General features: G+C 38.4%; 1 protein-coding gene across 5 annotated transcripts in view; it reads right to left on the bottom strand.

Moving 5' to 3' along the window:
- Nucleotides 1-2,930: 2,930 nt before the first annotated feature.
- The window catches only part of N4BP2 (NEDD4 binding protein 2), a 36,136-nt gene continuing 16,210 nt past the window's right edge, over nt 2,931-22,856 (bottom strand). For 4 of the 5 annotated variants that reach the window (XM_064710297.1, XM_064710300.1, XM_064710298.1 and 1 more), the window contains 11 exons: nt 22,451-22,606; nt 18,829-21,140; nt 17,353-17,438; nt 16,615-16,657; nt 15,394-15,629; nt 13,864-13,982; nt 12,406-12,544; nt 12,117-12,302; nt 9,688-9,856; nt 7,776-7,899; nt 2,931-7,007 (listed from right to left, as the gene is read on the bottom strand). In XM_064710297.1, the coding sequence (XP_064566367.1) occupies nt 6,962-7,007; nt 7,776-7,899; nt 9,688-9,856; nt 12,117-12,302; nt 12,406-12,544; nt 13,864-13,982; nt 15,394-15,629; nt 16,615-16,657; nt 17,353-17,438; nt 18,829-21,140; nt 22,451-22,606 (3,616 nt within the window). In that variant the 3' untranslated portion in view covers nt 2,931-6,961. Of the gene's footprint in view, nt 7,008-7,775; nt 7,900-9,676; nt 9,857-12,116; nt 12,303-12,405; nt 12,545-13,863; nt 13,983-15,393; nt 15,630-16,614; nt 16,658-17,352; nt 17,439-18,828; nt 21,141-22,450; nt 22,607-22,856 lie in introns of those variants that run through there. The other variant, XM_064710301.1, reaches the window with a different exon arrangement.

The following is a 22,856-nucleotide window of genomic DNA, read 5'->3' as shown; positions in this document are numbered from 1 at the left end:
GAGCCGCCGGGCTGCGCCGGTCACCGCAGGGAGGTGCCGGAGGGAGCCTCTTCCCTCAGCAGCCCCGCCGCAGCCGCCCCGGGGCTCCCCCTTCCCTGCTCCCGCAGCCCGGGCAGCGGCGGCTCCGGGCGGCTCCCGGCTCAGGGCCCGGCACCCACGGAGGGAGCAGACACCCTGATCCCTCCTGCTCCCTGCTCCACAGTGCCTGCTCCAGCCCCAGCCCTCCACCCGCGGCTTTGCAATGCCCCGCTGGTGCTGCTGACTACATTCGGCGTTATCAGGAAAGAAAACAAACCAGGCCTCTTGGCCCCGCTATGGGAGAGGCCACCGGGGCTCCCCTTGGGAAACAGCAGTCTGAAGGCAGCAGCTGGTTTTGTTTTGAATGTGCTTTTCCCACTTGCTCCTGCTTCGAAAGAGACAGGGATGGTTACACTGCTCAGTCTCAAGTTCTCTGCCTCACCAGCTAGTTTCTCCTTTCTAGTCCATAGACATGGAGATGTTACCCCAAAAGAAGACTCCGAACAGAAGCCTGACATAGGTGCCCTGATCTGCTCCCAAAGGGAAGCCCCCCTGCCAGCCAGAGTGCATCATCCCTCCAAGGATCTTCTGCTGTCTACAGCATATTAAAGTAGCTACTTTACATGGCTACCCTGATAAATGCTCAAACCTGTCTATATGGCACTACAAGACAGTAAAAGGAGATAATCTGGAAAGGCAAGAAGGGCACACAGGTGAAGAAGCCTACTTTTACTCTGATTTCTAGACAGGAATCCACAGCAATGCCTTGTGAGTTAGCTGACATGGAGTAAACACTGTTATGGAGATCTCGCACACACCAACTTCACAGGGCTGCCATTTCTCCATTTACAGACCAACCTGATGAAATCTATGGCTCTGGCAGAGGATTTCCACTGCTTGCTCTCCTGGCCAGTGTGTATGAGTATCCACAGATGTCTATTAAGGAGAGTGCTGTTTCTCAAGATAATACAAAAATAACACTGATCCATGCAGTTGCTTACAAATTACTGGCAACTAATGAGAAGCCACTGCTAGCCCAGCCAGGCCCCATAATGCAAAGTCAAGCAACATCAAGGGGGACCTTTCCTATCATGGTATTCAAGAAGACTGTGCCACCAGTAATATCCAATATCCAGAAGTGGCACACAACTTCACCAAACAGCACAATGCCTTTATGTTGGTTTCCAAACAGACTGATCTGTCCAAGCATCCAACCTGCAAAAACTAACCCAGGGCAGCTGATGGAGAAACCCTGACATTACCATCTTCAAACCTGTGTGCAAAAACGAACTTGTCTTGCCCATCTCTAGCCCAGAGCAGTAAATGTATTTTGAAAACCAACTCTACCCCACCCATCTATAAAGAAGAAAAAAACTCACCAAAATAATACTCCAAATACAGTATCTCCCTCTGAGGAAGCAATGAACACGTGATGTGTAATAACATCCTTTAGCACCTGTTATACAGAGAAACAACTCTGCTCTGGTAGGGGCACAGTAAGAACTGCTGCCACCATCACTCTATGCCATTGGCAAGGGCACCACCTATTGTCAGGCTACCTGACACATTCCACCAGCAGACACATTTAATTATGCTTTAATAATTTGAGCTGACAAACTGTTTGTCTCTAGCAATATTTTTATTTTACCACAGTACAGTTTTCAGTCCTGAAGTTCAAATCATTTTCCTAAGTAAGAACAGACTACAATACCCTATTACTCGTATTTAAATAGGGAGACAGACTCCCAGAAGTGCACAGGGTTGCTTTGGAAGAACAAACTCCTCTCTGGAAGCAGAGGTGCTCAAGACTATCCCAGCACACAGGAAGAAAAGGGCATGAACTGAAACAGAAACTGGTGAGTCAGGAATACAAGGTTAGGAGTTAAGCTGCTTCAAGACAGAAGGCAAGTCCAGCAGCAGTACCTCTACTTTAAAACATCAGTTTGAGAGACTAATGCCCAAGCAGGACCTTCAGCCACACTGCCAGAGCAGGGAGTCCTGTAAGTAAAGAGCACACAACCAGTGAGACATTTACCAATGCTGTGGTCTAAGAACTGTGGCTCTGGATCAGCCACGTCACATTTAAACCAGCATCTGCCAAGCTTCCACATCTTCCCAAAACCTGTTTTCCCTGCTCTCTTGAACAGCTTATGAGTTGAGTTAGTGCTTTGCTGTGGAAATGCACAAGCCTGACTTGTTTCTGCAGTCAACCAAGCTGCAAGGCAATGAAGCCACAGGAATGATTCTGCAGGAGTCATCTGAGGTCACAGCCAGTTTCCTCAAACTGAGCTAATAAAACAGGTTAGACTCCAGTCAGCACTTTGGTGTCATGCTACACTTCCAGGACAATACACAGGACAATACCTGCACCTGACCAGGACGGGGCAGGCTTGGGAAAAGCCAGGCTTGCTAGCTCTGTCTCCACCACGGCACAGCGCTGGGCTCCCTCAGGATCCACTCTCACTGCCTCTGATCCACGGGCTCCTGCTAAATGAGGTCTCTGCAGAACACTTCCCTCCCCCAAAGCCCCACTGCTGCAGTGGTCAGACCACTCCTCCCCTTGGTGTGCACTGCTGCTCTCACTCTCCCATGAGTAAGCCAGCCTGGAATAGCATCTCTTCAGCTACTTCAGGTCAAAAAAAAAATCTGAAACCATGACCCTCGTTCTCAGTAATTTGAGCATTCAGCCCGCACTCACAGCACTGAAATCCAGGCCACAAATCTGTTCCTTTTTATGCCTGCAGATGGTTGCTTCATCTCCCTACAGATGGTATCCTGAAGCCAAGCAAGTGGCTTTCATGCAGAACTCCAAGACTACTTTTTGAAAAAATTTGATACAAGCTGCAACACAGTTTTCCAAGGAAAGACAGAAGGCTATACTTGTGACAAAAATCCTTTATTAAACTATATTCTGTAAATTCCATTTCATATTAGAAATTTTAAATGCAAATTACAAAACTATTTCAGTAAAAAACAAAATTATAGTTAACAGCAAAAGTACAACTTTATACAAATAAAAAAATCATTTTTTGTTTTAATTTAAAAATAGAAATTTGTATCTTCCAATGTACTGGTCCTAACAGCTTTTACAATTGGTAGCTGCAATACTAGGTGTTTTCACATGTGTATTCACATCTACTCATTTAATCCTCTGCAAAGTTTATTTAGCTGAAATAGCATGAATAGTTGGGCTTTGGTTGGGTTTTGAGGGGGGATGTACCACATGATATTAAAAGCAAAAGCCAAAGTCATTAAGTATTGTCAAGGTATCCTGAAATATTTTTGCCCTACTACTTTCACAATCAACTGAAATGGTTTTCAACAGTCACATTACTTCAGACAACTTTCTTCATTGCACCTCTGGACTTTTTTTTTTCCACTTTAGGATCACTCATCTAATGTTAGCACAAGTATTAATTTTGTATATTAAAAAATGGTAATTTTCCTAAATTAAAACTTGGCATAACTATTAAAATGTTTTGTAAAAGAAGACACAAAAAGTCACATATTAAAGGCTACCATTCATCACCATCACATGCTGTTGAAGAATAGAAAGTGCTACACAAACAGCTGTACATTATTTCAGAGTGCTGGTGGCAATACTGCTATTTTAATTGTAAGATGACACAGAATTTACACAATACCTCTGGTTTCTCATGGATTCTCATTGCAAGAGACATCAGAATGGTTGGAACTTCTAAAATATAATCTACTTTGAAATACCATTTTGAAATAATTATATTTCAAAGAATTCATCCCAGAATACATCATAAAATCATTCAGAGAAATACAAGAACTTCAGTGTTGTTTTTCTGGAATACTGGCAAGTAGCTGAAGGCATGGAGATCCTTGCTGATAAAACTCTCCTTACTTTTACTCCGTGCACTCATCTTCAGACCTATTCTGTATCCAGCTCAGCACAGCTTTTAAGCAAGTGCTTGAGATCCCTCAGAGGATCATTACATTTTCTCTGAGTCAGAACTGCAATGCCTCATTTTGAGCAGCTGAAGCTGACAGAGGCAAGATTGGTTCTGTCAGTGTTATGATTTTAAGCCATCATCTCCATCAAAGTTCAGCTGGTAGTCAAACAACACATGTAGGTGAATGACCAATCCACCCCAGGCAGGGCATTCAGAGAATGTTCATGAACCTCAACCTGCACCCCAATGAAAGCCAGTGAAGAGAGGAAAAGAGAAGAGTATTCAAAGCTGCTCTTGAGCTGTGTATTTCTCTGCTGATTTTGACAGACTGAAGAAAAATTCTCCTAGCACTGGGTAGAGCTGATTTTACCCTGAACATTTTTAATGTATTTATCCAAATAGGACTAAAGGATGAAAAAACAGTCTGAAAGGACACTGAAGCTCACCAGGAACAGTACCCTTCTTGTAAGTCTTAGCCCACTCCCAGAGACTGTTTATGCACTTTTAATTCTTTAATCTCCTTTGTCCCCTTAAGCTTGCACTTTTTGCGTGCAGTGGTAATTTTGAAAGAGGCTCAGGAAGTGGCAATTTCAAAAATATTCCTGAGCATGTTGGTCAGAGCATGTTCTGGGGAAGTGAGAGTCAACTGCAATCATTATCATCCACTTGCTAAGCCAGAAGAAGGCAAAAAGCTGTGTTTCTCATCTCCAGGGTAAAGTTGTCAACTAGATTATGATGAACAGATGGGCAAGACGAAAACTTTTTCTGCTTGTCTTTTGAACTAAAATCTAAGCTGTCTTTGTCCATGTCAGGAATGGTGTGAATACACTGAGTGAATCAGGCTGCCTCCCAAAACAACCAGAAGTGTTGGCACTCCCTTGTTTACAGGCACATCTCTGTAGGGCTCGGGCACCCAAGCAGCTCAACACACAGCAGCCACCCAGGCCAACCAACAGGGACTGTACTGCAAAGGGCTGTCCCAGAGAGCTGCAACTCCACTTGGTATAAACAGCAGCACTAAGGAAAACCTGTTCAGGAACAGAAGGAAGTCCCTTGGTCCAAAACAAAGATTCTGGCTCTGCTGAGATAATTCTAGCATTTGCAACTCTGTACAGCTGATAGTCAGAACTGCTGTCTTGAGGCCAAGTGCCTAAACAGCATCTCAATCCATTTTAGGCACTGTCACAGAGGATGGAGTGTGGACTTCACACAGGACATCATGCAGTGGCAGAAAAAGCTCTGTTAGTGCTGTAAGGGGACCACAGATCTTTTGTATTTCACTCACTGATTCCCAGAGCAAGGCAGAGAGAAGGAAACAGAGAAAGGACATAATTCAGATGAACTAAGTACCCACAAAAAATACAAAACTTATTATGGCAGTCTATTATAGAAAGAATCTCTTTGATTAAGTATTACTCAAGCTATTCTTCCACTTGAAATCACCAGGAAAAGATAACTGTATCTGTTGAAGCACGACAAACTCATTTTTAAGTCTACCATGCATCATAGTCACTGTGTATATATTAGAGTAAATACAGACATATTCAGGAAACATCATGTCTTTCAGCCTGTCAGCAACTTACACAGACACGTTTTCAAGTGAAACCTATTTCTGTGGACAGCTTTTCTCACAGAAGTTCTTTGTTTATTAGTCCTCATGTATGCAAATTGAAGAATTTGCAGACACATATGGATTCATATACAAACTCTATGTGCATGTAGTTCCTCCATAAAATTTACTTCAAAGTGGTTAAAAATTTAAAAATTCCTCACATTAATCCTTAATCTATTAATATTATTCCTAATACACAACTCACATCTGTTCTGGAAAAGCCGTACAACAAAAATTCATATGCCCTTCAGGAGGCAAAGACAAATAAAAATAGTGATGTATTCTACAAGATATTTCTATTTAAAAAGTGTTCTGATTGTGTACTGGAAACACTTGCATAAGTAGAGACGTTTATATTTCATTTCTGAAGGGTTTTGCTTGGGATCTTTTTATGTTGTTTGGTTTTTACACAGGTATTTCTAGATGCTGATGCAATGCCATCAAAATCAGAGTAATTTTTGTACTCCCAGATTTTCCAGTTAGGCAATTACTTCTGCAATATTAGTATTCACTTTGATGTTAAAAATATATTTAAAATGTCTCATTATCATATTTTCTAAAAGGAAATCACCAAACAATACACAGAGAATGAAGACATCATTATCAGACACTTGTAAAGTAAAACAATACTGCATTTGCTGAATTTAAAAAGCTACAAAGAAAGAAACAATTTTAATCCAGTAGGTGGATCTCCAAAAGAGACTGAATAACAGCATTGGGGTTTTCCTTTAAGAGATCACACTAAATCTGCCAAATTACTAAACACACAGCTGGCCTTAATGCACAGGCCTTATATGCAACCTCCTTCAGGATTTGGAGAAGTTTTGAGGGAAGTCAGGATAACAGAACTTGTCAACTCAACATAACCACTAAAAAGACACAAGATTTTTAAAGAAACCTGGAAATACTCAGCACTCAGATGTAACTGGATTTGAAATACCAGTAGTTGCTCAGTTTCTGCCTCTCCTTTGCTATTCTGAAGGGTTTAGCAACAAAGTTCTGAATTACAAAATAACTTTGTATAAGATAATATGTTTTAGAAGTACAGATGCCACAGCAATCAAGACATGCAAGGGTCAAAAGGCAGATCAGGTATGCTAAGAAGATAGTTATATTAAAAATTGTACCTTAACTTCTGTTAAAAACATCATATATTTCTCAGCAAAATTCTTAAATCTGCATTTCTGAGACTTCAAATCCTTTTAAGTATCTTCCTTTTGCAGGTTCAAAAAAAGTTCTACTCCACAGAAAAAATTTATGACAAATCCACTTGCTGTAAATTGAGACCAGTTTAATAAAATATCATCCTTTAAAACGGACTGAAAAATACCAGTGCAGTTGTTGAAAACATGGGGTGTTACCCGGCAGTCATCTGACACCTCAGTTTCTATACTCCTCTTTCCACAACTCCTCAATTCAGCATGACTTTCAGGCAGCCTGGTTTTATTTCTGTGAACCTATGAAACAAGAAAAAAAGAAGCTTCAACATGTAAACTATATGCAATGCATCACCTTCAATTCTCATCAAACATATGAAAAGTGCTAAGGTCCTCAGTCAAGTGTATGTGCATGTGAGAGTCAGGAAATCAGCATTATGTGATCAGCAGATGTGACACTGAAGAAGGATTTTTCAGTGTCTGGAGATATGAAGACGTGGAAAAAGCAGAAACTAAGATGAAGATCCGAGCAAAGAAAAAGCTGCTGAATATTCTTGGTTATATTAATTCTGCTCTTCTATTCCTGTTCCCCTTTCATTCCCTCTTATTTTGAAATGGATTTTCATCCTTCTATTTTGTAGAAGCCAAGAAAGAAATGGGAAGTCATTGCTGGTTTTGAGTCTCACCTTCCTACACGGCTCTATATAAAAATCAGCCAACACATTGGTGCGAGCCCAGACTTACTAAATTGCTATCCCTCATAAACTGAACACAAATGCAAGTATTGCAACAAATAAAAAGCAGGATTAACAATTTTTCACAGTAAAACTAGCAATCTTGAATGGAAATATGGAATTAAACTATCTCAGAGGAAAGGAATTAACATTTAACAGCTACTACACAACTGCATCAGATTTGTGAAACAACTGAGTTAATTTAATCTGAAACAGCAGACCTGCCCTGATCTGCGCAGTAGTTTAACAGCATTCTAAAGCTAAACTTCAATTTTCAGTTATTTAAATGTGGTTCGAGAAAAAAAAATTATCTGTAACAAAAATCTAAACTCACCTGAAGTTGTGGCTTGTGAGGTATCGGATAGCTGCTGGTCTGATGCGAGCAACTCCTCCCTGGCTATGGCTTCCTCTTCCCGTGATAACACTGAGATATGGTTTGCCACCACTCTGCTGGTACTCTGCAACAGCAGGAATTGCAACACTTCAAGTTCTCCTCAGCAGGGACTTGGCATGCAGTACAAGCCTTCCATGCATTCCTCTGGAAACTCTCACTACTCATTTGGAGCTTTGTTTTCCCATGATGATATGCATATTTTAGATACAAATAGCAATTTTCCCCCATTTTGAAAAAGTCAAATTTGAAATCTAGACTGCTTGCAAAATGCATGTTGTAATGATCACAAAATCCCTCCAATTTCATAGAAGCTTTACTGTCATCTAATATTCAACTGGAATTTACATTCTGTGATATAAATTTAAATTACAAAATTAAAAGAGGTGAGTGGCATTCACTGAATTTTTAAGTGGTGCTGTTGTATTGTTTCATGTTTTATCTTAAATTAATGTGAATAAAGAAATAACATTTTATTGAATAAAGAAATTAAGAAGAAAGAAAATATAAATCCAGCTTTTGACACTTATGCCACATTATTTGGACTATCTTCTGCTATGCTGGAGCATGGAATTCAACAGATCAACACATTCCATGAGTTTTATTAGGGCCCTTAGCCATGATAACAAAAGAAATTGCTCTCTTCCCAGAGATAACAGCAACCTAAATTGATGAAGAGTTTGAAAAAGAGAAAAAAAAATTAAACTGGATTCTCACAACTAGATTTGCCAGTTTGGAATTATTAGTTCTCAACACGTGCTTTTTCAACTACTCTCCCCCACATAGTAACTTTATTTAGGTTTTATATTTATTTACTGTTAATTCTGGCAGCAAAAGAAAGTTCCCAGTATTGATCCTTTTCCCATGTACATACAGTGAAATTAACTACTTTTTTTTCAGCCTTAGGTAAATAGACTGAACAGAGAGCTCCTACTATCGATTTCAGCATTGCTGATTTAAGTACAGTTCTGGAAATTTAGTTCTAAAAAGCACTAGGTTACAGTTTAAATTGCACAAATGTCATTGCAGGAATTGACCAGATAATGGAACTTAATTATCTCTGGTGCATACTGAAAGACAAGGGTAATCTAAAGCCTCACCGAACACTTTTATTTATACTCTGTAGAGTAGCTCCTTCAAAAAATCCTGTTTGTGTGGCAGTGCCTTGTGTAAGAAATATTTGTTACAGAAGCATTCCCAGTGTGCTTAAATTTAGAGGGTAAACTGGTAATGCAGAAAATTGATCTTTTTACAGCATGGACACTCATGAAGTACCTCAACTCTCCACTATGAGAAAAAATAAGCTCTCAAGCAAAACTGCACAAAATGACATTTCTGGAAGCAGCAGCGTTCTGATCTCAATCGATGCTGCCAACAAACTGATACAAAAGTTTCTGAAAGGTAGCTCAGATCTCACACTTTCATGTAGAAGTTGAAGACCATATCATCACTGTTGTTACAATTCCAACACAGTAATTTTTCTTTTAAGATTATAAAAGCAACATAGTTGTGACAAAGCAATGCAATGGGAACACATATGGTTGCTTCATCATCTTAGTAAAAAATGTCATGAAGGACAGACCAAGTATTCAATAATAGTAATAAAAAGGGATAAAACAAGAAGCATTTACCAAGAAGCAGGGGGAGGGGGGCGAGACAGGAACAACAAAAATCACTGTCATGTTAAAGAAAAACAATTCTATTGGGGTACTTTGAAAACAAGACAACACAAAGCCTATTTGTTTTTAATACACATGTTATTAAAGCACATTCATTCCCTCTAATATTGCCATGCATCATTTCTTCTCATCATGAGAATAATTTTTAGGGGTAAGAATTATTACCTAAACCCTACCTTCCCTTTTCTCCTGGAGTACTCTGGACAATTGATTGACCGCTTCATCCACATGGAGACCATGCAAATCCAACACATTCATAGGCAGCAAGGAAGTATTTACTCTCTCAAAGATTTGCACAGCAGCAGCATGGTTAGCTTCTTTCATCTTCTGCTCATGAAGGCGACCCTTTATTCATAAGCACAGTGACTATTACACACCAAGAAATAATTTTAGCTCCACACTGCTCAGTGGTTTCAAAATGACAGCACTGGCAGGGTGCTTTTACTTCAAGTTTGAACTAGTAAAATTTATAATTCTAGCAGAACTTCTGCAAGATGCTCAGTGAGACCTACTCACAAGAAGATTTCATTAAATCTGTTTGTGAGAAACTACTCAAAGCTGGCACAAAGAAGACATTATAACAAAAGTCTTACAAGGAGGAAAAAAAGTCAGAAAAGGCACAAAATCATAAGGTCTGTACATAAGCTAACAAGTTACACTCCATAATGAGTTGCAAATTTATTTTCCTAACAATAGATTTTTTTATTTCCTGCGAGTATTTTGCTAAAATTATGATGAAAGTATCAGAGAAACTGCCCAACAGATTAGGAAAAGCCTGCTGACTGTTGTATTTGAGGTTAATTCTTCTGAATGCATTCCCGAAATTTCAGACAAGCCAAGGGTAAATAATAACAATAATAATAGTAACAGTAACAACAACAACAATGATATCATCATCTATCATCTCTCCCAATACTTTTTGACATATTTTATGACTGACAAGGTCAGTAAGTCTCTTCTGGAATGAAGGCAAGGTGCAGTATAGTTAGTCACTTTACTACAGAGTGAACAAGTACCAACTCCTTCCCATGAACCTTGCAATGGTAGTATCTGAGAGATCAAAGCATCAAATTATGTCCTTGAAGATGTGTAGGCACAGTCTAAAAAGGAATGGAAGGAAGTCCAGGTATTGGACTGACAAAGGCTCAAGAGAACAAAAGTGAAAATCTGTCTTACACTTCCTTAAAATGGATCACCTGAAGTGTGTTAGTGTCAGACCCAAGACAGCAGCTCTGTAACCCACTTGCAAAGGATTCCCAAGACAAAGGCCACCAGGAATAAAGTATTTTTTATTAATAAAGGTAGATTAGTTTGCCTTTTTATTACCTAAAGGAAAGTATATAATAAATAAATTTCAATAGATTTACAATAGATTGTATTTGTTCTTATGGATAGGAACCAAAGTAAGGACTTGAAATTACACTTCTATTTAAAATCCTGAACATCTTTGTCTCAAAACTTCAAGAATATATGAAACAGGATAAAACACATAAAAACCATAAAAAGTTCATTATAAAAACTGATAATCTGTACTTCCTACATGCACAGTAACAATCTAAACATTTAGAATTACACCACTTGCATGAAAGCTTTTTGAATAAGCAAATTCAAGTGATTTATTATTACATTTTTGTTCTGTCATAATACAATTCCAAGTTTAGAATTAAATGCTTCTATACTGTGAATTCTTACTGAATTTTTATATACTATTAGATCAGGGGAAAACTACAGCCTTTGAAGATACTTGTAACACATTTTTTAAGCATGATGTCAAGGGACATGCTTAGTGCCTGTGAAGGTGCTAAGAAGCCAATGTAGAGGAACTTTGATTACAAGAAGAGATGAGACTTAAAAGCAGGAGTAGGATCAACAGCACTGATCAGCAGTACTCAAACTGGTGCATACTAAGAAATGTGCCTGAATCAAGACCAAAGAGCTAGTGCTCCAAGGCCAGAGCATGCAAGACTGATCAGCAGCAGATCTACACTGCATAACCAGATGTATCATGAAAAGCATGACATACACACCTCATTTATCCCAACCCAAGACAGATTGTAGCCATAAAGATAGTCAGAATGAAGAAGCGAAGACAGCAGGCAGCAATCTTGCCCAAGATATATGGAGGATGAAGCAAACAAGATTCAGTGGCAAAAGATGACATCTTAACACCTGTCTGACTCCTATAAAGTACAGAAGATGTGTCTAAGAACAGCTCAGCACCAACATATACAGAGGATTCAAAAAACTTATGTTTGTTGCAGTCCATGTCACACTCCAGTGAACCTAGCCAGATCACTTGGACACAAATCTTGGTGTTTACAAGGACATGATGGGATGTGAAAGAGATCTAAGACAAAGGAGCATGTGTGACTAAGCACTAGATATCACCTTTCATGAGGTCTCACACTAGATTTGGTTACATTAGCTTCCTGTGCCAGTATCATTACTAGTGGAAGCAAATTTACTTGTGATTGTCAATATAATACACAGGGAACAGTGACCAAATTCATCAACTCTAGCAGGCATGATGTTTTCCTTATCACTTCCAACTCAGGGTTTAAGTACTTCCCTAAGTTCAGACAAAAAGCACAATATTTTTGTTTACCTGATGTGCATAAAATGCCGCCACAGGCTTCATACCCATGCGATAGGCCTCTCCAGCCTTTCTCAAACATTCCTGTCTCTTTTGCTGGTGACAAAAAGCTTCTGCTCTTAAATCATCATATTGTGGATATTCAAAGTCTTGAAACATTTCACATAAAGGATCATCCTCTTCCTTACTTTTTTTTGCCTGTAGGAATTCATATTGTTGAAGTTACAGGTGCATTGTAGGGTGTTTCCATTAGCATAATTTTGGCTATGTTTATAACTATGGTTAAAAAAAATATAAATACCTTCTTCTCACGGTTCTTTGCAGTATTGTAGGAAGAAACAATTTCATTTTGCTGAGCAGTTTCTTGAGCTATAACTGTTTGTACAGGATCTGCCTCCAGAACACAGTTCAGAAACTGTTCAGTTTGTTCTAAAGAGTAGCTGTAAAGGATAAATAAAGCCCGTGACTTTACAAATATATATTAATAGCTGCTGTAGTTATCTAAATTCATTATAACAAACATTGATATTGTTACAGAACTAGATTACAATGAAAATAAACACTGGAATGGAATATTCCAGCTTATTAAAGGAAGGCTTGCAAACTCCTTGTAGGGCATTACTGGCATCAACACACATGCAGTCTTGGTCGACTGAAACATAACTGAGGGGCACTTGAACATTAAAAGGAAAATTACATAACTGAAATAAATTGCATCCTACATTAATCAAAAAGATATTAATAAATGCTGCTCTTTGGGCTGAGTAAGATAGCTCATCTTAAATCTTCTCTGGTAAAGGTTAGATAGTTCAAACTAATTTAAAAGTAGCTCAGTTTTCTGAAACCCTAATGAGGGAAAATCCTTGCATTTTTAGTCAAACTTTGTTATCAAATTTAATTAAGTAAGACATCGGTTGCCAACAGCTTTCTAATAAGCTGTTTTTCTTCTTTATTCTTGCTCTTTAGTAAGCTAACAAGAACAGACTGATCAAAAGTAAGGACAGATTTTGGGAAAGGTAACACTATGAGGACAATTTTGAATGTGAAAAATGAGATGGTGAAATGTTTGAATTATAAAAATGGATGAAGGATATATTTTAAACAGGAAAGATTTTTATAACAACCTGGACAAGCAGCATGACTGACAAGTAGGTATGCAAACCCATATGTAGAGACAGACATTCCAATGGCCAAGGATGAAAAAAGATGTTTCTCTTGAAAAAAAAAGGAACTTGGATTTAAGAAGGCAGAAACTTCACAGAAACTTGGATTTAAGAAGGTAGACATATATCCCAGAAACATAATGCAGAAGAGAGAAAGAGAATGTCAGCAGGAAGGCATAGAGAGATGGTTCATTCCCTCAGAGCAGCTGCAGTAACCAGGAAAGCACTCACAGGTAACACCAGGTGATGATTGTGTTTTCCTCTTGGGCAGATGCCACTTCCTGCAATGCTACTACTACCACACCCACTCATTTCTCCCACTAGATTTAAACCCCAGCTCTCAAGAAAATATGCACTTCCACTGACAGTCAGGCAGTGGTCAACAGCAAGAGACACTCTTCTCCCAGTGAAAGAAACTGTCTATTCTGCCCTAAAAATAAATGTGTCTAAACTGAGTTTTATACCCTTTTTGCCTTTATTTAGAGTAACAAAAAGCACTACTTTGCAAAAAACCATTCTTTAGTAGCATCTTAACTCTCAATATTTATGACTGCAACTGAGTACCATTTTTACAAAGAAGTAATACGATTTCTTACTTGTTGTCCCTGAAGACATCCATTAAGAAATTTTGATTAATAGTTGGAAACATCTCAAAAAGTTGCTTCTCCTTTAGTTTAGCAGCACAGTCTTTTCTGGCTGTAGAAGGAACACGATTCTACCCCGAAAACAAAAGAAATGTATTAAAAGTTCTTCATTAGAAAAAAAATACAGTAAGGGTGGAGCCAATCCAACTTTGCCATTATTTGTTACCATTTTAGAAGTATCTACTCAGTTGGTATGCACCCACAGCAATGACAATGTGCCATACCAGCCTGCCACACTGATCAGCATAAAGTAAGGACAGGTGAGTTGTATCATACACCACTGCAGTACTCTGCAGTCTTTTGAAGTAATGCAGCTGGAGGTCCCCCATAATTTGGACAAAGTAAAATGAGGATTTTTAGGAGGGATTTAGCTTTTGGAATTTATTCCCTGCCAGTCCATTCAGTCCAGTGCTAAGCTTGTGCAAAGTCCTCCTCTTTATACTGAGGGCCTGGGGTTGAAACAATACCTCATTATTAAGCAGCATAAACAATTTTGGTTTGATGTATCAGAAGCTGTGTCTATAATAAATATTCTTAGTTGTCATCTGAGAAGGTGACATAATTATAACCTAGAATCAATTGGAATGATCGTTCCAATATTCAGATTTTTTTAAAAAAGAAAAAAAGTGGTCAAGATAAAGCAAAGCTCCATGAATTCAAACTGAAAGTAAAGCTGTGGACATGACATTTGTTGTTATCAGTAGGGCACGTACATGCAGCTCAAAGAAAGAATCCACAAGCCATTTTCCAAGTACAGGCTAATTCATACAACTTCCTACACCAGTTCAGAGCTCCTCTACTTTAGGACAGCTGCTTATCAGCGACCATTACAAATAAGAACACCTGTTCTGAACATCAGTGGGGCAGTAGAGGGCAGTAACAGGCACAAGCCAAACAGGCAGGGTACAGGAATTCTGTGTGGAAAACAAAGAACTAGTAAAAATCTATTAAAGAGTTACTTTAGAAGTGGGTACAGAAACTTGTTGCAGATTAACCTCAATTACTTATATTAATGTCTCATCTGTTAGGAATATTGTGGGTTCTCCTAACCAAAAAAAAAAAACCATTACAGCCAATTCAGTACACTTCTAGACAAGGCATGGAGCTAACTAAGAACTTTTTTTTTGATACTGCTGTCACAATGAAAAGCATGGAAGATTATACTGATTTTGGTCTTAGCTGAGCAACCAAAAAATAATTCAACCAAACACAAATGCTAGCCTGGATAGTAAAATGCAGCATGATCTGTGTGAAAACAACCAAAATATTATATTCTAAATGAGACTGTATTTTTCAAACAGAACCAACTACCTCAAGCAAAACTTCTGTATCACAGTTATCAACAATACTAATTGGCATGCATTTTTGTCACAAATTCAAGCTGTAATCAGCAACACAGGGATGAGTCACCAAATAAGACATACCCTATTTCACTAACAGTAATGAATCTAAGGCACATTTAAAAAATGGTGCTATCCATACCAGGTCCTCTCTCTCCTGCATGGCTATTTCTTCAGAAATTATTTGCCTGAGAGAAACTTTCTGAATCTGAGCATTCCAATGATCCATAAATGGAAAAACATCTGATGTTGCTGGGGTTTTTGTCTGTATATTATTAGATGTGTCTGCAGCCAAGTTCGATTTCTTCTTCTGTATTTTGCTGTCTGCATTCTGAGATAACAGCACTTCTGAGTCATCTGTATCTATCTGCTGAAACACTGTAGGACATTCAAAAACAATAAAAGTAGGGTGACAAAACACTTACTAGGTTATATATACATGCAATGACAAAATAATTAAGACAAGTTTTTCAATCTATACAGTTTGAGTTTTGTTAAAACAAGATTATTAATACTAAAACAAAAACCAACACATTGCTTTCACTTTCTCCACTTCAATTTTCCAAAGACTGTCTGATCATCTTTATCTATTTTGTGAAATAAAAGAAAACCACCAGACTTCCTCACCAAATTCTCAAGTGCTAAGATGTATCTTACAGCTGTAAATCACCATGCACATACATTAGGTGGGGCTTGTTTGCTTTTATAAAAGAATCACTGACTAGTATGTTTACCTGCCTTTCTTCTACAACTTTAGGACAGATGCTTAACAATCTCATTTTCTACTTCCACAAGTTATTGGCAACAGCATTGTTTGGTCACTAGTTTGCACCCACATTGCAGTCCAAGTGTGCATTGGGGTTCTGCCATAGAGGGACATTTCTTCTGGGACCTGAATGAAAACTGGACTGCAAGAGATGTTAACATTTTTTTGAACAAGGCATCCATCTTCCTAAAAATCATCTCTGATGAACAACTTGTTAGTGTTGTATTCCTGACCTCCCTTCCTCGCCTGCAGAAATCTTACTCTGCCAGTAATTCTCTGACTGCTCCTTGTCTTGCCACAGAGAATTCCTACCAAAGGGCTGTCTGCTTCAACCAGAGCTTCTCCAAGTTTTCTGAACGACACAAAACTATAGGCTTTATCTGGAACAAGTGATTCTGCTGATAATTAACTCCTCTCCCCTCCCCCACACATCACAAGAGATAGGTAAATGGATCCAAAGGCAATACAATTTAGTCTAATAAATAAAGTCATCATTTTTCAACGGATGGAGCATTTGCAACCTTAAGTTTCAAATAATTAAATGCTTTTATAATGAACATTGAGTACTTTTACAATTAAAAGCAATACATGACGTACCTTCAGCAGACGACTTACAAGATTCATCTCTCCTCTGACGCTTCTAAATAAAAATAGTAAAATCATGAATGTTGTAAGTTATGAATTTTGCAGGAAAACTTTGCAAGTGTTAGCTTCTAATTAAAGCAATTTCAAAATAAGGTCTCGCAATACTTCTCAAAGATTCAGTATTTTAAAAATATATATTTAGGAAAAATAATTCTGAAGTGAAATTTGTAAGCTAAAATTATCTTTCTAAAAACACATCAAACCAGAGAAACATGCCCCACTGCTAAGACTTCATAGGCTTAATTACATAAATCAAACAAAAATTTAGCCAAAAGGCATTCCAAGTTTCACAGAGCTGTAAAGGAACATAAGTTAGAGAACTCATCTCAATTATTGCACATGGAGATGTTTTGCATAGAGAATAATTAATCAAAGAATTGTTTTTACAGGTCAAAATACCAATAAGGATTTTTGTCCAGTGAAATTCTTCATCAATCTTGTAGTGAAATTGTGCACTATGATCCTTCTTTTTTAAGAATCTTGTTTTTATGATGAGGCACTCATGACATCCCTTAAAACACCTTCCAATAGCTCCAATGATTATGACATACTGATACACTCCACACATTTTACAAACTACTATTATATTTTATCATTGTTCTTACAAAGATAATACCTTTAGACCAAGACAAATGGTCTGACAAAATACAGGCATGCCACAATGCATCATAAACAAAAAAATCTACTGACCAGAATAGATTCTTTCCATTTTTCATGAATCACTTTTGCCAAATTCAGATCAATATGAACCACACAATCCTCAACAGTTAGTGATCCTTGAGGAACAAAGAGAATATATTCATTAAAAGCATTCTATAAAAACTTATGTAAGCAATTAAAGTACAGTATCCTAGACTTATTAATTTAAACTTTGGATATTCTACATAAACTGGTCACGCCTAAAAAAAAATTCTAAACAAAAAAGCACATTCCACAGAAATTGTTTTCAGGTGTTCAAAAACTCTGAAAGGCTAGAAAAGAAACAAGTCAACATTAACTGTATATTGTTGAACTACGACTACCTGGACAGTGGTATTTTTCCTTCTCTTTTCAGTTTTTCTAGCAGACCTTTCTTTTACAAAGCCATTGTTAATTGACAACAGTTTCATCCACGAAACTGTGATTCCCCCTGTTCCATTGCAATCCACACGGCAACTGCTTTTCTGTACAACATAGCCACCACAGCCCAACAGCAGTCACATCCCTCCTTTCCAGCACACAAACTCAGAGAGACAAACTCCAAGCATCCCCCCAAACTCTAAAGGAAACAGCAGAAATTATCATGGTATCATAACAAAGGCTCTTTTTCCTAAAAAGGGTATTTCTCACCCTTTCAAAAATAAAAAACAAGAAGTATGTATGCATCAAATAAAAATTTTGAGCATACTTCAGACACAATAAAACACTTTTCTGCTATAAAAAGCAAACTTTTTTTTAAGGAGGTAGGCATGTAAGGCAAAGAGACCAGTAATCAAACCCACCAATAAATCAGGTATCCAGGGTTTCACATAATGCAATCTTCAAGATAAGATGAAAGACGGAAAGGAGAAAAAAGGGGGAAAAGTGTGGGGAAAAAAAGAGAGAAAAACATCAATCTTATGTTCCTCCTATTTTCTTTTTTCCTTTTTCTATCACTCTTTAACTTGTGAGATGCATGTTCAAGCTGCTTATGACTTCCTTAACCATAATCTGCCAGCAGACTGATCTGTTGTCATCTTTTTAAGGACACAGCCAACTTCATCTTCCTTAACCATCCATCTTCTTGTTCCCCAACTTATGTGATGCCTAAAGGCTTTTTTTCCCTTTCTTCTTTCCTAATCAGCCACATTTTGCATATTTCTTATCATCTAAATATCTCTTCAGAGTTTGAATATAAGCTCAAAGGCCTGTTGCTCAGAATGCAAATAAGCAAATATATTTTTACTGTGAAGTATGTGCATGTACAAAAAGACAAAGGCAGAAGGTAGCACTACTGCACTTATATTTTATGCTATGCTTAGTTCAGTTTATTTCTGCATTAACATCAACCGCCAGTATCATGAGGAGTTACAGGAATCTACTCCCTAAAAATCAAGCATGAAGAGAAAAAAACACAGGCAAAGAAAGAAAGGTTTACTATCCAAATAATTTTTTTTTCATAAAAACATGTATATAATTACATCATACCTGCATCAATGCCAACAGGTCCAAATATCTCTTTCAGCTGGAGTGCCAATTCAGGAGGCAATGTTAGTTCTAGGCAATCTATACTGAAGGCTGCATGTGATGCTGGCATAGGGCTTTGCCTCTTGGCTTTAGTTGCAGCCCAGCTTGGAGTGTCAATTTCTTCTTTACCAGATATCTCCCTGCAATTCTCCTGAGTTTCTTTATCCAGCTCCAGTTCTTTATTGCTGCTAGGACCAACCAGAGGTGCACGATCCATTTCCAACAAACCAGCCCCTTTGGAATTTTTGGCATTGCTTTCTGAAGGGTTACTGTCACTTTCATTGTTTAATTCAGATTTCAAATTGGTAGAAGTTATGTTAGGATCATGAGGCAAAGCTGCATCAAGTTGTAAAAGTGATGGCTTATTTACAGTTTCTTCAAGAGGACTCTCACTCCCTCCCTTCTGCTTTCCTGAAACAGAAAGCTCCATGACACCTGCTGCTGAGCTGCTTGTGTTAGTTCTAGGGGCTGAATCCACAGAATTTTTCACTTCCACTGAATTATCCAATGAGGTAGCAGTGAATGAGTCAGAAACATCAGCACTTGTCACAGCTGTCTTGGTAGCCCTACTTTCTGCAATGCTGAGTGGTGAGTCCTTGCCTTCTAAAGTCTCAAAGGTATCACCAGCCCCAAGTACTTGTGGGGCTTGTTTGCAGTCTTTGAGATTCTCATCATAGTTTATACTAGCCTTGAAATCAAGGTCTGTGGCCACTGGCTCAGCTTCGCTTACCTGAAAGCTCTCAGGATCAACAGCTTTACGTAGCTTTTCATCAGAGTCTAACAGCAGACCTGTGGCCCAGTCTATGTCTTTGTTACATCTTTCATACAGATCTTTCAGAGCTTCAAATGAAACAGACTCAAAGAGCTTACAGAGTATATCTAGTTTTTCAGACTCATCAATATTGATAAGCTCACTTTCCTCCACAAAAGTACTTTTATCATACGTAACTCGATAGGGTATTTTTTCCTGAGAATCTGAGACATTATCTATGTCTTTGGGTTTGAAGCCATCTAACCTCCCATGCAGTATTTTTGCTGTCTCAGGAAAAAGCATTTTCTTTTCTAATCTCCACAGGAGAGCAAAGTCCTGTGATTCAGTCTGTGAATAGCTACTTTTTTGCCTACATAAATCTGTTTCCTGTTTCTCTTCTGCCAGGTTAAGTTTAGACAAATGGTCCTCTTCTCTGGGATGTGGCAAGCTGCTGTTTGTAAAAGTGAGGGCTAATTTGTGATGTTTCCTTGTTCTCTTACTTTGCTGGGATTTTTCCTCACTTACTGTTTCACTACCTACTATTTCGGCTTGGTGTACAGGCAAACTCCTTGTATCTGGTTGCTCTTCAGTGCTCATAGGTGACCCATGAACCACATGCACAGTCTCAAGAACATTCATATTAGTGTCGTCTTCAGTATTTCTGTCCTCATCACACTGACTTAAATTTGTCTTTCTCATTCTCCTTGACCTTTGCTGTCTCTGTTCTAATGAGGCTGAGACAGGCCAATATTCTAACATTTGCAATTCTGGTGTAACTTTATCTGAACTAACAGAGTAACAGCTACAGGGTAGACTTTCATCCTCATGTCCTTTCTCAACAGTACATGTCTCAGGCAGGTCCACCTGCTCTTTACCTATCTCAGAATACTGCTGACTGGGAGTTTCACCTTCCTTATCACTCTTCAGAGGAGATTTTTCTAGTCTTCTAGATCTTTTGACTCTCTGTCCCATTGTTTGTTCCATGGGCCAGTCACCCAGAAAGTTTAGTAGTTCTGGTTTTCCTGATGCGTCAAAAGCCGAACTGCTTGATTCCACCGTGCTACTCGTTTGTGTTGATTTTGGTTCCATACACATTCTGCCCAATTGTTCAACTGCAGTTTGAACTCTGACACTGTTGTTATCACTGTGTTCCTCAGCTCCACCTGTGTGTAAGTTCACAGTCTCTTCAGCTGGAATCACATCAACCTCACCCATTCCTGCTTCAGTACTTTCTTCTGGTTTTAATCTCTTTTCTTCTTTCTTCTTCAAGGGCAGCTCTCTTTTGATGCAATCTGATAAATTAATTTCCAAGTCATCTTCAACAGTGCTGTTCTCAGAATTGTGTTCCACTGAGATATTTTCCATTTCTTTTTCCTCTTTCTGAAAATGCTCGGGGTCACAACTACTTTCTAATGTTAGAGAAATACTGGGAGAAGTTTTATCAACTTCAGCTAGTTCAATAGGCTCCACCTCAGAAGCAAAACATTCTTCTTCCTTTATATCAGAATGTGCCTCTCTCTTTCTGAAAGACAAATTGGAATGAAATATAGACCCATTTCAAACCTTCTTAAAACATTGTCCACATTTTTAACTCCAGTTAGAGATAGCATAGAGAGTTTAACCTAGCTAGACTTCTAATAGAAGGAAAACAAATTTATAACTAGCTGTAACTCCAACACTCCTCAACAAAAAAGGAGCTAAGCAAAGATGAACTTTCTTTAGTAAGCACTTTCTTAAGTAACTTTCTTTTGTGCTCTTCTTACTAGAGCACAGGGCTAAGAACACCTTCTCAGGAGTCAATCTCCCCCCCATCCCACTTCCAGCATTCAGTTTTGTATCAAAGCACTTTGCTGCCAAGACACTTCCTCATTCAGATCAGCAAGTCTGGTAAATATACTTTTATCTAATGACTGCTGCTCTCTCCTCTTGGCTTAATGCTAAAGACAGTCTAGACATTAACTAGGAGAGAATGTGCCATTTCTTGTCAAACCATTTTTTACAATCAACTACATTCCATTAATTATCATTTCAAATACATCACACATGCAAAATCCAAGTGAAATAATAATTGAAATCAAATATGATTTCCTGTGTGTGTGTCCTAGTTTTGGCCAGAACACGGAGGTTATTTTAGACCACCTACATCATTGCTGGAGCAGGAATGGGAAGAGGAAGGGGGAGCAAACGAGCAGTGAGTGTGTGGTTTGGGAGTCTCAGTGGGGGCACTGAGCTGGGGATTGCCATTCCTGGGCATGACACTGTGCACTACAATACACAGCACAATCCAGACTGGCAACTGCAGAACAGTCCTGGATACAGCCAATGGAAACCTAGGCAAGTTTAAATCAAGTATACTGAAGAGCAAGTAAAACCTGTTACCACTGCACAGAGAATACACTTTCTATCACCAAGATATAATCTAATATCAACATACATACTTGAAAATTGTCATTTGCTCTTATTTGGGACAACATTCTTCTAAAAAACATTTTAGAGATTTTAAGTGCTTTTTATCTATAGCATACATCCAACAACACATTTCTAAGATAACAGCAAGTCAGTCAAGATTGGCTTCTTGAAAAGTAACACTGCCATAATGGGAGGCTTTCAAAAGCATTGGAAAGTTGACTAGATCCCTTGACTACTCATTTCTGACAATCCTGAAATTCTTAAAAATTAAAAAAACTATGCAGGGATTTTTTGTGTTACTTAACTGTCTTTTTAAACCTATTCACCATTTGACATTATTACCCAGGTTTTGTTGCTAAGAAGCTAAAAGGCTACATTTTTAGTCTTTTATTTGATGCTATAAAGCTAGTGAAAGAATCTAACCTCTGGCTTTCCTCCTGACAAGGATCTTCACTCCAACCAGCAGCTTCTGATTTGTCTGGAACTGAAGAATCCAATATTGATCTCACAGTAAGGCAGCGTTCATAGCGTTCCAACATTCTTTTGATCTTTTCTTTAGATACGCCATGAACGTTTCTCCTATGAATTGACAATAAACAAATATAAAGCCATTTCAAACTTCTGTATTACAATGACAAAGGAGAAAAATGCAATAGATTTACAGCAAGACTAACCAAAGAATTCAGGGAGCCAGATGAAAAGCTGTGAGACAGCAATTCTTTCTGTATCAGTGCACTAAGGCATTGCAAACAGGGCACATCAGACAAATTGCTGCTCCACTTTTCCACCCCATCTGGTCTCCCCGTACTGCAGTTGGTTGGATGTTTTG

This window comes from Zonotrichia leucophrys, chromosome 4 (genome assembly GCF_028769735.1).
Source record: "Zonotrichia leucophrys gambelii isolate GWCS_2022_RI chromosome 4, RI_Zleu_2.0, whole genome shotgun sequence".
Lineage (NCBI taxonomy): Eukaryota > Metazoa > Chordata > Aves > Passeriformes > Passerellidae > Zonotrichia > Zonotrichia leucophrys.
This window is presented reverse-complemented; position numbering and strand designations above follow the sequence as displayed.